We start from the raw sequence: 18,135 nt of genomic DNA, 5'->3' as shown, positions 1-18,135 counted from the left end.
TTCAGTTTCCAATGAATCTGAAAATTAATGGCTATTGTCTGGGTTACGCAGATCTTATTTTATTTTAATTGCAATCATTTTAAGGTTGAGTATTATCACCGAAGCGAACATGAAAAACTTTCACAAAGTATGCACTCAACCATAGTGCCAATGACACTGCATGGAATATTGGTCCACAGCCTTTCAACGCACAGGAGTGTGTCTCTTCCATCTTTCTCTCCAAACAGCCATGTTCTGATAATCGATGAGTCTCGATCGCAAGAGACACGCTTGTGAAAACCACTCAATCACTACTAGAATTGACGTTTGGGATTTTTTATAGAGTTGTTCCGATACTTTAGTAAATAGTTTATCTCGACACATCACCGGAGAGCGACCATGATTGAAAAATCTTATTGCAGCTTATCTAGAAATAATAGATGGACATTGGGAAGCTTCAGTTTATGTTGGCCGATCGTCGTTATTTGACTGCGGACTTACTTCGTAAATGTTCACTGAACATTACTGAAGCAGTGAAATCTAGAAACTTCAGAAGTTGTTTCCCTGAAATGCAATGGAGGCGTTTTCACTCCGTCCCTAGATTCCAGCAACACTTCTCTTAACTATGTGCTATTTATAATTACTTACAAGTTTTCAGCCCTGACAATTTTTTGCCGGTTGAATCAAACAAGTTCCTTCATTAATATTATTCAAATTATTTAACGAAAGCTTATTTTCGATACAGTGCTTGCGCTACAACTCACACAAAAGAGTTAAGAGATCATCTGAAAAATTCTTTCAGCCGTTTCAATCATTGTGGACAAATGGAAAACAATTTGCATAAATAAGCACCGTGCAACGACAAAGTGCCAAAGAAGAGGTCCTTGGTGAAATGTTTGCTGGTAAAATTTCCGCACAGCTCCATATTATTGTAAAACAAATCTTTTTTCCCAGTTGAAATGTATTGTTTTTGTCATTGTTTTCTCTATCCAAGAACTGAATGCATAATGTAGTATGGGGCTGTGCGGAAATTCTACTATGTTTGCCTTAAAGAAAAGTTCTTAACTTAAAATTGGCGATGAAGTGATTGATATTCTCAGTGTTCAATAAGGTGTAGTAATTTACTTTCAGAACTACACTCAGTCATGGATATTAAAGAACAATGCGCCTAATATCAGACAAAACAAAAGAATACCTCCCGCCTGATAAAATACCGAGTGCAGTGTCCATTGGTGAAATTACATCTGACAATCTCTAGAAAAACAACAGATTTTATTACTGACTAATCTTTGTCATCTTGTCACTTGAATTTTCACGCTGTACAGTATAGTGGTGGATTCTTCTGGCCGACACTTGGCCTGTTTCCGTGTAATGCAAATGAGGCATTTACACCAGATCCTTGACAGAGCTGGATGGTTTTTGCTTCAATAGCATGTTAAGGTTTTTATTAGATGTTAAGGAGCTGAAGTATTCATTCTGACAACCTCTTTGTAGGGATTTGTCTAAATTTCAAACGATAGAAATATAAATAATTAATAATGTTGATCGTCGACATCCCTTTTTCCCAAATTTTCAGTGAACAAGACGCGTAGTCAATATTTCCGCTAACATGCAGATTTTTTTTGCTTTCTTGGCACTTTTACTTTCACTGAAGAAATGTAAAATGGTTTCCGTGTTTACATAGCCTGATGTAAACACTTGGGAGGTTGGGAAAACACGAGACAAGCGTAGGAAACCACGACGCGAAGCGGAGTGGTTTCCAGCTTATCGAGTGTTCTCCCAACCTCCCAAGTGTTTACATCAGGCTATGTAAACACGGAAACCATTTTACATTTCTTTTATAAAATAAGTAATGAAAGAGGAACGAAAACCGTGTTTACATACGTTCATGTAAAATGGTTTTATGGCCAATCAGAGCGCGCGTACTATTTGAATTATTTTATAAAAGTGGAGTAGTCAATATTTTCGCTAACATGCAGATAGATTATTTCTACTTTACTAGCACTTTCACTTTCACAAGTGGAGTAGTCAATACTTTCGCTAACATGCAGATTGTTTCTGCTTTGTTCGTACAATGTCCACGGCAGAAAACAGGCTTAATCTATTCCACATAACAGCTTCAATTTCCGTAAACACGAGACTTGGTTCTTACATGTGATCTTATTATGAACACAGGCATGTTATGCATGCAAGAGTTATTTTTTGGGGGGTTGGTGGTTTACTTGAAACATTGTAAGTGATGTCTACATTCTTATAAAAGGAAAGAAGAGTATTAACGCGGAAAAGAACGAAAATATCGAATTAACCCACTGCAGACTGCAGAGTGGGTACAAAATGCAGACTGAAAATCTAAAGAGTTTTTTCGTCTGGTGTGTGATAACATGTCATCTTCCAACTCACCGAGCGTCACGCAATCGCTTTTCCGCGATCAGCTTTCACGATTATTTGCACTATTTTGGAATATTCCTGGCCCATTTCTGGATGAAAATCGATCGTAATATAATTTCAAGTCTTCATACAGTCTTCTCACTTTGCGCGCGAGTTGATTGGTGTGATGCTTGTACAGATTTCACCAACGTAATAAAAGTAGATGAAAATGTACATGTAAACGAGATGTCACTGTTGAATATATAACATGCGCAACATTTGAGAAACAATTGACAGCTTCCCACGTGGTCTGTATTATCATATTTTTAAGCGGTATGTGTTTATTTGTTGACAACATTGCGGACCGAGACCAATACTGTTCCTTCGACTTGATATATTTTCGACGTTAGTAGATCACATCATATCATCTTACCTCCGTAAATCATTCATTCCAGATAACAAAATCAGATAAACATGCTAACGATGGTATTTGAATTCGTCCTTAGCCAAACACAAACGACTCCGCAAGATCACTTTCTCCAAGCATCGAAAACATACACAAAATCGTCCATAATTATGTTTAATCAGACATTCATCTAGGGATAGCACCGAGTAAGCCAATCCAGAAAAATATAATCGGCACACTCAACAAATCATAAATCTTGTAACACAGCCTGCCGTTAAAGAACTGCTAAAAAAAATGTTTGGTGCTACTCATCCACACCTCAAGCAATATATTATTCAAAATTTTCCACTCATTCTCGTCATAATCGTGCTACGGTGCACAGAACTCCATTTTCTCTCGAACAACTATCCACCATTTTCACGGCATGAGTAACACGTTTACTATAGGTAATGTGATATCTTTCATCTGTCCAGTAGTGTCGCATTTCTCATAAAGCGCGGTAAAATACACGTTAAAAACACAGAAAAGCTAACATTTCTCATATTAAAAGATGATTCCATTTTACGAACCGCTCTCTCCGAATCCCTCATTACTTCGTTGAAATTTGAGCACTTCTCAAACCAAAGAACAAAACGACGCTCTGATTGGTGCGAGATACATACCCTTATGGGGCGATCTGATTGGTGCAAGCAATATACCACTCTCTGTACGCTAACATAGATGTTATTATTTTTTTATTAAAAAAGAATAACTCAAACTCTCAAAGAAAAACAAATGCCCGGATCACTGAAAAAAATAACCGCTGACCTATCCTGGACATTACAATTCTCCCCTGGCAGATACAAACTAGATGATTACGAAAGAAAAATTAAATAAAAATTCACCAGAACGAGGTGACAAAAACAGCAACAGTAAATAGCCAAAATATTCAGTGCTATGAAGATGCTATGAGAAAACTAGGTTACAAAGTTCAACTCATTATCATAGCAAGGTTCTTAGTCCAGAACGTAGTCCTTGGTCCACTTCGGTCTCCTAATTTGTCTTCCACTTCGAGAGAGGAGGACATGTGACGATGGGATGGTTGTTCCACTGTCGTAGGCAGGTGGTTGTCTTTCACTAGGGTGGTTTCACTTGGTGTAACTGGGTTAAACTCTTCTTGATTAGCTGGCATTTGTGTGTGCTCAATGGTTTCTGGTCCATCAAATTCAAGCGGGGCTTGTATTTCCACCGGAGGTACTGGACTGGATTCATGGATGACTTCCTCTAGTGGATTTGGCAGTTTCTTGAAGAAGGAGCTGTTACGGGTGACTAGCTTCTGATCAGTTGTTCTCTTAGCAGTGATCCTGGATCCTTTATCTTCTAGGATTGTGAACGGGACGGGTTCAAAACGAGGGCCTGCTGGTGATAAGTTTCAATGGTGAATAAACTTCCAAAAAGGTACAAGTAGTAGCGTTCGCAGGCCCAACGGATGGCAAGGGCTTCGCAGTCGATTTGAGAATACCGTTTCTCAGCCTCTGTCAGGCTTCGGCTGGCATACTCGACTGCTTTCCACCCTTCTGGTTTCCTTTGTAGGAGAACTAATCCAAGACCATTGGGGTCGGCGTCCACAAGGAGCCTTGTTTCCAAGCCTGCTTCATAGTATCCGAGGACAGTGTCACTGGATAGTGTAGAGAGAGCTCACATCTGATGCGTTCTTGGATGTGCCCATTTGTTTCAGAGCTTCCACTTTGCTTGGTGATGGCTTCATTCCATTCTATGAAAACACAAATCCGAAGAATTCAATCTAAGGTATACGAAATTTGCATTTATTTGGGTTGAAGGTGAGACCACATTCTCGGAATCGTTGGAGGAGGTTTTCAAGGGCTCTGTCATGTTCTGTGTTGTCTATGCCAAAGACTATGAAATCGTTTCGGATGTGGAGCACACCTTGCAGCCCTGAGATGGTGTCGTCCATTGCTTTGGCAAAAATGTTTTGTGAGGAGATTGTTCCGTAATTCAGCCTTGTATACCTCATCTTACACTCCGTTCCATAAAAGGTGGTCATGTGCCTGCTGCGTTCATCGAGCTCAAGCTGATGGTAGCCCTCATTCATGTCTAGGAAACTGAAGACAGTGGCACCCTCGAGTTTGGACTTTATGTCCTCCACCTCCACAGGAAGTGCTTCTGTAACAGGGCGCAGAATTGCAGTGTTTGGTACCCTCATGTCTGAACAAAAACGAATGGCCTAAGGATTGTGCGGTTTAGGGGCTATCACAGGATTTGTACACCAAGTGGTAAGTTGGTTGTTGGGTACTGCTCAATGATTCCTTGTTCCCTTAATCTCAGTTCCTCCTATGTAGCTTTTTGAGCTAAATTGTAAGGGATTTGTCTCTGTTTGTGTGCGACAAGCTGGATACTTTCATCTACAATCAACTTTGCTTTGATGTGCCTGTGCTTTCAAAGGCCATAGAATATGTCATGATACTCTGACATCATTGTTAACACTACAAGGTCTGTGGGAGAGTTACCAGTACAAATTTCTGCGGGCTTTTGAGCTTCTTCTTTGGTGGCATTCACCACATGCAATTGACCTAGCTTTACTCTAGTATCCAGACTCAAGAGGGGTGGAGACTTGGTAATTCCCCTAACAACAAGGAAACGGGCCATAGCTTTCTTCCCAGTGCTAACACCTTCAATTTCTGCCTCGAAACAAGCAACGAGGGGAATAGGTTCCTTTTGAGCAAATACGTATAACTGGGTATGGGTGGGTTGCAAAAATATCTTCTCTACGACGACGGATTGAACCTTCTCAAATTTATGCTCATCTATAATGTTTTCTGTGGAGCAGGAGTCTGCTTCCATTTTTCCCTTCACCCCATTAATGCGAACCTGAACCTTGGCGTGGTTGAGTGTTTTTGGCTTGTCTGCTGGGAGCTGAAATGCAAAATCAGAGTCTGATGATTCTTCTTATTCCTTAGGGTTAGTTAACATACTTAGCTGAAGATTGCTGACTGAGCTATGAATCCTTTGGTTTCTTCTTACCTTTACACATTCAGGCAAAATGACTTTTCTTCGAGCAAGAACCACAAGTTTTCTCAGAAACTGGGCACTGTGATCGGGGTCCTTTGTGGTCCAACCCACAAAATTGGTAGAGATTGCTCTTCTTGTCATCATGTGTTGCTTTAGGTTTTAGTTTGCCCCTGGGTTTCTGTTTCTTCTGATGCACTCTGTTGACCTGATTTCGTGCAGGGGATGCAGAAAGGGATGTTTCTTCCATATGCTGGGCTTAGCAGTCAATGTCTTCTTTATTTTCAGCATGTTCCAATAACTGCTGTAATGTATACCTTTTCACCATTGCTTCCCGGAGGAGTTTTTTATCACGCATAGTTTGCAGAATTTTGCTTTGGATGACGTCATTGGGATCCGCGAAACTACACTTTGTTACTTGAAGCCGTAAGCGAACGTGATATTATGCGACCGATTCGCCTTCATTTTGTAATGTCTCATCTTCCAATTTACTTAATGACTGAGTGGAAGAGCCAGACGGGACAATATTTGACTCGAGATCATGACCGAGAGCCAAACATATTCCCGTCCTTAATATTATGTGAAAAATTAGTTAAGTAATTGTTCGATTACACATTTTTTGAAACAATCTGCCAAAGGAGACACTTGTACAATTGTTTGAAAGAATAACAAAATCATTTCTCGAGATAAATTGCGTGAACCTGTCCATTTTCCACTCAAAGACGAAAGGAACTCTAATTTAGTCCACATTCCTCAACTATGGCGCTTTCTCAAGAAAACGGCATTCAGAAGGGTTAGTGAACTTGTCTATGCACGCATTCTTTCATGTATACCCATGTCATCTACATTTAACTGTTATGTAAATGCTATAAAGCTAGTAAATAAGATGACGTTCAATTTAAACTGTCGTGAAAGAATTCGTTAAAGTATAGGAAAGATAAATATCGTCCCAGTCAATATTTCACATCTTAGTGGAGCTTATTCGAAACATGTTCATTACATGTCGACGAGCTGAAATATTCATTCTGACTACCTCCCTATGAGGAGTTCTTTAAAATTAAAGCAATAGAAGCATATAAAATTAATAATGTTGATCGTCAACATCTTTTTCTCAAATTTTCAGTGAATAAGTGTAGTCAACACTTTCCCTAACATGCAGATTGTTTCTGCTTTGTTGGCACTTTCACTTTCAAAACATCAAATGAAAAAGCCTGGAGCTTATTCGAAACATGTTCATTTGTTATCGAAGATCTCAAGTGTGCACTCGAAGACTCTGTAGCGCGGACAATGAATAACAGTCTGCTGATTGAAGTTTTTGCTCGTATTTTATTCAGCTTCACCCACGGCGTGACGGAGCATTACGACCCTGATGAGCCTGAAGCGGAGACCTTTGGATATAACGATAGCTTGAGCGGTGAGGGTCGAGAGTGGAATTGTTATCCCGTTGATAAACCCATTTGTCAGGAATATTCACCACCATCGGACGACTATTATGATCTCTTGTCAGTTGGTAATCCTCGAGTTAGATATCTGGTCATCGGCGCGAGCTCACCAGATGAAGATGGAGACGATCGGCAAAATGAAGATGACGACATGGCTTGGAAGCGATTCAGACCATCCGTTCTTTGTACAGTTTGTCTATCAATGTACATCGGCGCATTAATTTCACTTTTAACACCTACCATCATTAGCCTTTTTTACGTCACGATGGCTTACGTCTCCTACGAAACGACACACAACTGCCAATTTCACCCGGCGGAGACAATCCTGGTCAAAATACAGTGGATCAGAACACTGTCTGACGTGATAGGTGTTGCATTTCTTTACATTACATATTTTCCTTCAAGTCCTTTGTCAATATATCCTTCAAGTCAATATCCCTTTGCTTCGTTCTTCTGTTGCTACTTGCCGGCTCGCTTGTTCCGAAATTTCACTTTCAATTATCGGAAAAAGCTAAAAAGAAGTCCCGGAAAAGGTCGAACATAGTACAATTTGGCAGATGGCGTGACAGCTTTAGCTCAGCTCTATGCTCTATACTCTCATAGAGCACGCTCTTTCAACCAATGACAGCGCACGTTGATCCGAATTTTTTTATTATTATAGCCTTTAAACTGAGTTATCAAGCCTCTATACCCTTATAAAGTGCAGTTCATACCTTCATTTAATAACTATTGGTTAATCGATACAATAGAAGTTATTATTAAACATTATGTGAGTGGTACCTCAATCATTTTATTCTAGGAAATGACAAACACTTGTACAATTCTTTGAAAGAATAACAAAGTCATGTCTCAAGATAAATTACGTGAACCTGGCCATTTTCCACCTAGTTTGAGCTCTTATCTATCAGATCCAGGTAAATATTGCTCAGAGACAAACTCTGATTAAACTCTGATTTTTTCCACATTCCTCACTTATTGCGCACTCTCAAGAAAACGGCATTTTGCAAGGATGGTTAGTTTCACTGAACTGACTGAAATATTTGTTAGCTTAATCACGTGAACAAAACCTGATAATTTACCATATAATGATAATTTGTGCTCCCAAAAAGCAGTCAATAACATTTCATGTTGACGGAGATCGCTCTACTGAGAAGTACCTTTCAATCTCCATAGACAAAACGTAGATGCGATAACTACTACTTAAGAAAACTATAGAATTTACACCGGAGTAGCAACGGTACTTTTTATTTCAACACTGTTCGGACTACTTCATTGACTATATGCAAAAAGGCACCTTGAAATTTACATAGCGATTTCGATCCGAACAAGTATTTGACTCTATAATTTGACTCTCATTGCCCCCAAAGTGTCTCGAACATCCGCGTAATTATGTGACTGAAATAATTAACCATACCCAGAGAGAGGCATATTTGACAGAAATTTAAAAAGACAGATTTACTTCTCAGCATCACTATAGTTTGAGATAAACGATCGCATGATAAATGGAGTTGGAGACTAACAGAACAAATTTAAGTCAAGTGTTAGTTCTTTTTTATTTAATTTCGTGACCTTTAAAGCTAAGGATTTTTACAACTTGAAGTTCTTGATGATATCCAAATGTTATGTTTTTGTTTGTCTTTTTTAAAGGAATGCAACTTAAATGATTGAAATTATTCTCTAGTAAGTTTGAAAAGTGACATCATGAAAATAAGGTAATAGAGGAGCTCTGCCAGCAAGCAACGGTGCCCTCAATTACACGAGTGCGTAATAATCTTATTCAGTGACTTTCCAAGAAACGCCATCGAACTCCTGAAACTTGCTTTCGAATAATATGCGTGCGAATATGCACCTTGAAAGGTGCTAATCGGCCCCATATGAGCGCAATACTGGTGTGAGGTGCAGTCCACGTCATACTCAACTGGCCCATGATAATTGTAATTAATTCAAATTTGCAATGGGAAGACTTGAGAAGGCTTAATTGTTGCCAGCCACCTGATTTCCAAATGCAAGTCTCTAAGTGAGGCGCATTTTGCACTGTGACCTTTAGACTCATCGGAGCGCCCATGTACAATATCCAAGAGGTGCGGTGTCGTCGAGAAGGCCAATGGAACCAGATTTGTCATCGCCACCAAAACGTGTCACCAAAACGTGTCTTTTCTCCATTTTCTTCTTAAAACGGCTATAACTGCCATATTCTTATAATGTCTCGATTACTAAGGATACGCCGGTGATAAACCATTTAATAACCAGTGACTGAGGTATGAATTGCAAATTCCTACAGCAGCTTTAAAAGTGAAATATTTTGTAAGTAAGTGACCTGATACAAGTACAGGACGCCGTTAACAGACACGATAGCAGTTGATTCATAAAGCATGCTTAAAATAGCGATATCGTTCATTAGTCTCTCCCGCCGAGGAGTGAGAAAAATTCCCCAAGGGGTTGATTTTCTTCGTAAAATTACATGGAAAATGTGATCGATGAAAACCATAGTGCTTCTCTTTATGACTTCTGCAGCACCATAGACCATCCCAAGAATAGCAAAAGACTTGATGTTCTCAAGGTCTGCTTGCAACGCTCGAAATGTAAACGCTGATCCAAATTACAACAGCGCTCACAAGACGAACGAATATCCTGGATGAGTTATGCACCATAACCGCTGGACGCATAGTGGAGAGATCACCTCAAGAACGACCCCGATGAGAGGCGAGAAGATTGCCATAAGAAGCTTTCCTTTCGCATCTTGCTTGCCGTACACTAGGTAAATGTAAGATGGTACGAAGATGCCCATTATGAAAGAGAAACAGCTTGGCGATGGATAATTTTTAGAACCAAATACCGCATTTTTGTTAGAGTACGAAATGCATTTGTTGAGAGATAATTTTTCCAACGTATACTGGGGAGGAACAAACCGTTCAGCGGAATATTTTGTAACACAGAAAGTTTAGAAAACAGAAGAAAAGCTACAAGGAACAGTTTCCCGTTTAACCCCATTACCTGATATGGTCGAAAAAGTAAGAGCACACCTCCATAGAACTACAAGTGCAGGAAAACACAACCTGTGACATCAGACAATGTTCTGATCCATTGTACTTTCTCAGGAATTGTCTCCGTGTCATGAAATTGGCAGTTGTCTATAGTCTGATAGCAGACGTAGCTTATAATTATATATAGTACGCCGATAACAGTAACAGTCAGCAGTGAAATCAAAGCACCAGTACACATTGCTTTCCACATTGCAGAAAGAGTGGATGGTCTGAGCTGCTTCCAAGCCATTGCTCGATCTTCATCTGATAAGCCGCCTAGCTTTTCCTCATTTTTCTCTGATGCGCACGCGTCTATAAATCTCACAGTTAAGATTTGATGAACGAAGATAAGTGTGGTGTTTTTTGGCCAGCGACCAATACACTTTGAACATGCGCAGTTATGTACTATTCTAAAACGTGTCCGTTCGAATCAAAGACATGACAGTAGTGACGAGGTAAAATTCAAGAAATTATGACCACGTTTGGGAAGATAGAGAGTGTGATGACACAAAAGTGGGCTGGGAAACTTGTGTGGAGCGAGTAGAACAGTTTTTCTTGGCGGATGACATCGATAATGACCATAAAGTGCCAATTTTGTTGAGCTTGATCGGCCAGGAAAACTTACACTCTGCTGAGGGATCTTGCACCTGAGAAGCAAGCGTCAAAGTCCTTTCAACTTTCAATAGTTACCACTCTCCTGAAGCATTTGAGCCCAAAGCCCTTGGAAATTGCAGAAAGATTTCGTTTCTACAAGAAAAACCAACATGAAAGAGAAAGCATTTTGTCTTATGTGGCCGAGCTAAGGAAGATTGCGACACACTAATTTTGGCAGGTATCTGAACGAAGGGCTACGAGATAGGCTGGTCTGTGGACTCCGAAATATGCAGATCCAAAAGCGATTACTGTCAGAAGCCAAAATGAAGTATTCCAAAGCTGTGAAGATTATTGTAGCAATGGAAACTGCCATCCGCGATGCTTCAGAAGTGAGCGCAACTCCAACCCAGTCCCTCGCGTTGATAAGTTGACTGAACATAAACAAACAGACACTAAAGAAACCGGCGACCACCCCCCATTGCTACCGCTGTGGTGGGAACACACATATGACACAATTGCCTTTACAAGGACCAGATTTGCCACCACTATGGAAAACAGGGCCATATTCAGCGGGTTTGTCGTTCCAAACAGCAATGCGAGCCTAAGAAAGCAACCAAAACCCCCGAGGTACACGCTGTTGAAGTTGATGTTGATGCTTAAGAAGACATCTTAGCCGCCTTCACGGTACACAGTGTGAGGAAACAGAGCAATGATATTATCTGGATTGATTTGGATGTTGATGGTAAACCACTCAAGATGGAACTGGACACAGGTTCGGCTGTGTTGATCATCGCGTTTGACCTCTACCAGCAGAAATTTTGACCTCTACCAGCAGAAATTTTGACCTCTACCAGCAGAAATTTATCAGGCTTCCCCTGCACAAAACTAGACTGTCCTTGAAAACCTACACCGAGGAAAACATTATGCCAGTGTGAGTGCTTAAAGTACCCGTGGATAACCAAACCCAAAGAGAGTTGTTGGACCTGTATGTTGTTGGGGCGACATAACCTGGGGCGACAAGGCAATGGGGTGACACAACCTACATTCCAATATGACGACAAAGCTTTGACTCTGCTTAATGACAAGAGTACGTATGCTGTCTTAAACTCTGATCCCACCAGTAAAACTCAAAGAAAGTTAAACAAAATGTTGCTTGATTTGAAAAAAGCTGGTAGAATTAGTGACTCTACGTACAAAATGTTATACAGTAGTGACGGCTTATGTCCACGTTTTTATGGCTTACCTAAAATTCATAAACCGGGAATTCCTCTGAGACCCATTGTCTCTTTTGTTAATTCTCCGACTTATGCAATTTCTGGCTATCTTGCGAGAATTTTGTCGCCTGCTGTTGGGAATACTGATTACACTGTCAAAAATTCCTGCGAATTTGCGGATTTCATAAGAGACAAAACTCTTGACGCTTGTGAAGAGTTAGTATCTTTCGACGTTGTTTCGCTCTTCACCAAAATCCCAGTTGATCTTGCCGTTAAGGTTGCGGAGGAAAGACTCAGAGAAGATGGTTCCCAAGGACAAAGAACTTCTTTGCCTGTGGAGGATATTATTCATCTGCTGTCTTTTTGCCTCAAAACTACGCAATTTACATATAACGGCAAATACTATCAACAAGTTTTTGGTACAGCGATGGGTTCGCCTGTCTCTGCTGTCATTGCCAACATGGTAATGGAAGACGTGGAACAAAGGGCCTTAGCCACTTCACCGGTTAAACCCTTTTTCTGGAAACGATATGTCGATGATGTTATTTCTGCGGTATCCGGAAATGAAGCGGAGCGCCTCTTGTCGCATTTGAATTCAGTAGAGCCGTCGATCCAATTCACCCTTGAGCGTGAAAAGGATAGACATTTGCCCTTTCTTGATTTAAATGTGTCCAGAGGGGTTCAGGGTAATTTAGAGACAAGTGTCTACCGTAAACTTACCCACACCGACAAATACCTCGCTTTCGATTCTCACCACCCTATTTGCCATAAAAAGTCTGTAGCCAAAACTTTACTTAGGAGGGCTGACTGTCTACCATCTTCACTCGATTCGACGGCTGAGGAGAGGAAATATGTTTCCAATGTCCTAAAGGCAAATGGCTACACAAAAACTTTATTTTACAAATAGTAACGCTCTTGATGAAAGGGAACCAGCGACTGGTTTTGCTGTTATTCCTTACATACAGGGTGTTACTGAACCCATCAAGAGAATTTTGAATAGCCACAACGTTAAAGTTGCTCAAAAACCTTTTCAGACTTTGGGGCATATTTTCGCCAAACCTAAGGATCCTGTCACGAAAGAACAACGAACCGACGCCATTTATTCTATTCCTTGCAATGACTGTGACAACGAATACATCGGACAGACCAAACGCCAGTTTGGTACACGGTTAAAAGAGCACCAAAAAGCGATTTTTCTTTGCAAAAAGGAAAATTCAGCTTTATCGGAGCATACCTTTTTTTTTTTTTTTTTTTTTTTTTGTATTTTATTAATTTTTATTAATTCAAAGTTACATACATTTTTCATAAACAAACATAATTCACATAAACACAGACACGGTACATCATATATCTACATACACAATCCACAGTTCCTCTTAGCTCTCCTCGGCTTCTAAATATAATTCTAGTACAGTGCAGCAACAAACATGAGATTCTATATTATCTAATAATTTTTGTACTTGTCCCATTTCATATTATTAGCTTTTAGCTTATTATTTGATTTTGCGATCATTGTCTCGAGTTGGTGGATCGTTTTAATTTTGAGGTTTAATACTTTAATTGAAGGAAGAGATTTGTTCTGTCGGCAAGAATATAAAAACTGTTTGGCAATTATTAAAATATGATTGATTAATAATTCGTCTTCGCACCTTAAAATACCAAACATTATATCTTTTTCAGAGAGGTTTTTTATCTTTACGCCTTGATTATCGAACCACTTTATTACCTCAGCCCAGAAATCCTTAGTGTAACGACAAGAAATAAAAAAGTGCTCCAAGGATTCGTTCATTTCGCCACAAAAGGAACACGCCGGGGATGGAATAATACCAATTTTGTTTAAAAAAGAATTTGTGATCGGAGCATACTTGCCTAACCAACCATACAATTGGGTGGGATAATTCTAAAATTATCACCACTAATCGGCGTTACCACCAGCGCCTTTGTTTGGAGGCTTGGCATATTAACTCCGCCCACGCTCCTTTAACTCGTGACGATGGCGGTTTGCTTCCTGGTGCCTATTTACACCTCGTCAGAAAAAAGGCCGCTAATTAGTGATCATATAAAGGACCTCTTATTGCAGCGTTTAGATCACCCCTGATGAAGGCACCAGACAGAAGTGTCGAAACCATGGGTCTATGAATTGTAACTTCTTCGGTTACATTCATTAAATCTGCAAACCAGTGTAGCATCAAACTATAGCTGGAAATAAGTTCGGTGGGACAACTGCAGGCAGAAACGATGGGTCGACCTGGGTTGTTAGGTTTGTGGATTTTAGGTAAAAAGTAAATACACGAAGTTCTAGGAGTGGTAATGATGAGATTTTTAGCAGTGGCCAGCAATTCTTGTTTAGCTGTAAGAGCGTTAATGGTATTTTTGACAATGGTTTGGTTAAATAAAGTGAGATCTTTGTCGACTTTAGCATAAAAGGAGATGTCAGAAAGTTGCCGCTGCGCTTCTTTTTTGGCAGAGGTCGGCCCGTCAAATAACAACTGCGCCGCCTTTGTCGGCCGCCTTAATGACTATTTCTTTGCGTTTTTTTAGACTTTTTAGACCCGACCACTCTTCCGAAGAAAGAATGGAAAATTTGGTGTCACGATTGAATTTAAGTTTGTTGATATCGTGGCGACATTTTTTGATGAAAAAATCTAAAGATGAGAGCTGGCCCTCGTGGGAAGTCCATTTAAACTTTCGAATCTGGAGTGTTTCGAAAGTATCTTTGTTCGAAGTGTCAGAATCATCCGCTTTGTCATGAAAAGAGGCTTTCAATTGAACGCGGCGAAGGAATTTTTCAACGTCTTGCTTAACTGAAAATTTGTCGGTCTTTTTGGATATGGGAACAAAATTTAAGCCCTTGCTGAGAACTGATTTTTCTGAATCGGAAAGTAGTAAATTTTATGGAATGGTAACTACAGTTTTGAGGTTTTCAGGCGATGAGTCGCTAGTAATTTGAGGGCCGATAAGTTGGTCGAATTTTTGGGCCTTAATTTGGTACAAATTTTTAAAAAGCTTAGAATTGGCATCCTGAATTTTTGCATGAATGGATTCTACTAAAACAGCTGGACAGATTAATCGGTACTCGATGTTTGGTAAACGGAACAAAAGTGATTCGAAAACTCTTTGCGTGTTTCATTAGCCTTTATAGTAAGTTATCAAGCCTCTATACCCCTAGAGAGTGCGGTTCATGCCTTTATTTAATAGCTATTGATAAATCGATACAATAGAAGTTATGATTCTGATTAAACGTTATATGTGTGGTACCTCAGTCATTTTGTTCTAGGAAATAACAAATACTTATATAATTCTTTGAAAGAATAACATAGACATGTCTCGAGATAAATTGCGTGAACCTTTCCATTTTACACCCAATTTGAGCTCGTAGTTATCAAATCGACACAAATATTACTTAAAGACGAAGGGAACTCTGATTTAGTCTACATTCCGCAACTATTGCGCACTCTCAAGAAAACGGCATTTTGCAAGGATGGTTAGTTTCACTGAACCGTCCGTGTAAATTCTCTATGATATACCCGCTGGACCACAATGCTAAGGGAACTGCATTAACAATTGCTACAAGTATATGTCTTTTCCATCTTTTCCGCCAAACAGCCATGACAGCCATGTTCTGATAATGAGTTTCTAACGCAAGAGATACGCTGGTGAAAAACCACTCAATCACGAGTAAAATTGATGTTTGGATGGCAAACGATTTAAACAAATTTGCAAAGGATTCGTTTTCCACGTAAACAAGTTGATAAAAGAAGAAAACGCCATTAACAGACACGATACCAATTGACTCGTACAACATGCTCATAATGGCAATATCAGCCATTAGTCTCTCACGGCGAGGAGTGCGAAAACTTCCCCAAGGAGCTGATTTTCTTTTCCAAACCACGTGGCAGAAGTGATCAATGATAACCATGATGCTTCTTTCTAATACTTCTGCAACGCCGTGAATTATTCCAAGAGTAGCCATGGATTGTAAACTGTCTAGGTCGGCTTGCAATACTCGAAACATAACAGCTGAGCCAAAATACACCGGCGTCAGTAACACATAGGAATATCCCGGATGTGTAAATTTCCACAATCGCTGAACGGAAATCCTTGAAATTACTTTCAGAACCACTCCAACAAGCGGAGCGAAAATAGCGATCAGAAGTTTACCTTCCTTGTTTTGTTTGACGTACGCTGGATATAAAGAAAAAGCTGAGACGAAACCAAGAATGTCGCTAAAACAGGTCGGAAGAATCATTTGAAAGAAAAATGTTGCCCGTTGTCTTCTCGAGTGTCCACTCAAAAAATGCTTCATTAAAAGATAAACTTGCACGCATATGTTCATAAGAAACAAAAGATGGAGAGGGATCTTTTGCTTTGTGAAAGCCTTTGACTGATTTATTTGTAACGCTTGTAGAACAACACGAAAAAGTGTGTCCAAGCCATACAATAGAAACGTTGCTAGGACAAGCTTTTTCTTCACCCCGATCAGCTGAAATGGGCGAAATAACAAAACAATGCTTACGAAGAACCACATGTATAGAAAAGCACAGGAGAGGATACCAGATATTGAAATGATCCATTGAACTTGTACTGGAATAGACTCTTTAGAGTGAAACTGACAGTTGAGTTCAGTTTTATACGACAGATAAATGACCGACATGAATAATGAGCCTATGCCAGTAGACGTTAACAGTGAAATAAGTGCTCCAATATACATTGCTTTCCCCACTGTGAATAAAATAGATGGTCTGAGCCGCTTCCAAGCCATTGATTGATCTTCATCCTGTTGGCCACCTAACGTCTCCTCATTTTCCTCTGGTGCGCACGCGTCTGTACATCTCACATTGAGACTTGACGAAGGAAGATAAGAAAGAGTTGTGTCCCTTCTATCGCTGTATTCTTGAAATATAAACTCGTCTACAGGATGATAATACCATTCTCGACCGGTGCTTTCCAATGGATCGTAGCCAAAGGATTCCGCTGTAAATTCAAGTGCTTCAGGATTGTAATGCTCTGTGACGCCTCGCGTGAAACTAAACACGATGTGACCAAAAACCTCTATCAATGTACTGCTACTCATTTTGGAATGATTTACTTTTACAACGAACGTTGAGATACAACAGGAAGGCTTCAACTGACTTTCTACTTCAATTTCAACATTGATATTTTCCCATTACTTTCCAGTTCTAATTGATCTCTCTAATGTGTATGATGTAATTCCTAAAAATTGGACATAAATGCGCATCAATGTGGAAACTTTCGATAGTGCTTTGGACTTTCGATATTATCTGAACTTTTGCCTCGGGAGTAAATATTTGGTATCGTGGGCGACATATCCTTAATCTCTGACTTAATATCAAAGAACATAAATTATGCCGAAGAGCGATTGATATACAAATTAAAGTCAAAAGGTATACCCAGTTCATCCCAATGCGCATTTTTTGCTCACAACTGGTAAATGTTGTTATACTGCAAAGGAAAATCACTGAAACTCATTTGACTCATTATTCTCAGCTATTTTTAGCAGAAAAGGAAATATCTATATTTTGACGGATGCTTTCACACAGATGTAACTGGAAGGCATTCTTCAACTTAGCTTAATTCTCAACTAAGAGTCAAGGTTCGTTTGCGAGGTCTTTTGCTTAACCCAACAACATCAGTTACAAAAACGCAAAAATTTGTCCACATTGATTTTAATTCATATCTCAACAAATATTTACAGGAATAACACCTACAATATGTCATTTTAAAGTGTATAAAATGGGCTTCTGCAGAAGTTAATTATTAACATGTCAGCAACATTTCCTGAAAATCTGAAAGAAAAAGAATAAATAATGAATTTTTTATGAATTTTTATGTGCACATGTCATTCCAAAAAAATTAGCAAAAATTTGTCCACATTCAGTTTTTAATTCATATCTCAACAAACTTTTACAGGAATAACACCTACAATATGTCATTTTAAATTGTATAAAATGGGCTTCTCAGGAAAAAAAATTCATCATTGAAACCCAGGACTTTCCTAAAAAGTAAATTTTAAAACACAAAATAAGTAAGACATAGTGTAAAACTTGAGGTCAAAGTCACTTTTCCTCACAGGTATAGGTTAC

General features: G+C 39.4%; 1 protein-coding gene across 1 annotated transcript; it reads right to left on the bottom strand.

The window, feature by feature from the left end:
• Positions 1–15,267: 15,267 nt before the first annotated feature.
• On the bottom strand, positions 15,268–17,158 carry LOC131771983 (uncharacterized). Its single transcript, XM_066171342.1, has one exon. The coding sequence runs from the start codon at positions 17,103–17,105 to the stop codon at positions 15,489–15,491; it is 1,617 nt and encodes a 538-aa protein (XP_066027439.1). The 5' UTR covers positions 17,106–17,158; the 3' UTR covers positions 15,268–15,488.
• Between the last annotated feature and the right edge of the window lie 977 nt (positions 17,159–18,135).

Source organism: Pocillopora verrucosa, chromosome 8 (genome assembly GCF_036669915.1).
Source record: "Pocillopora verrucosa isolate sample1 chromosome 8, ASM3666991v2, whole genome shotgun sequence".
NCBI lineage: Eukaryota > Metazoa > Cnidaria > Anthozoa > Scleractinia > Pocilloporidae > Pocillopora > Pocillopora verrucosa.
The sequence above is the reverse complement of the archived record's forward strand: the minus strand, read 5'-3'. Positions and strand labels throughout refer to the sequence as shown.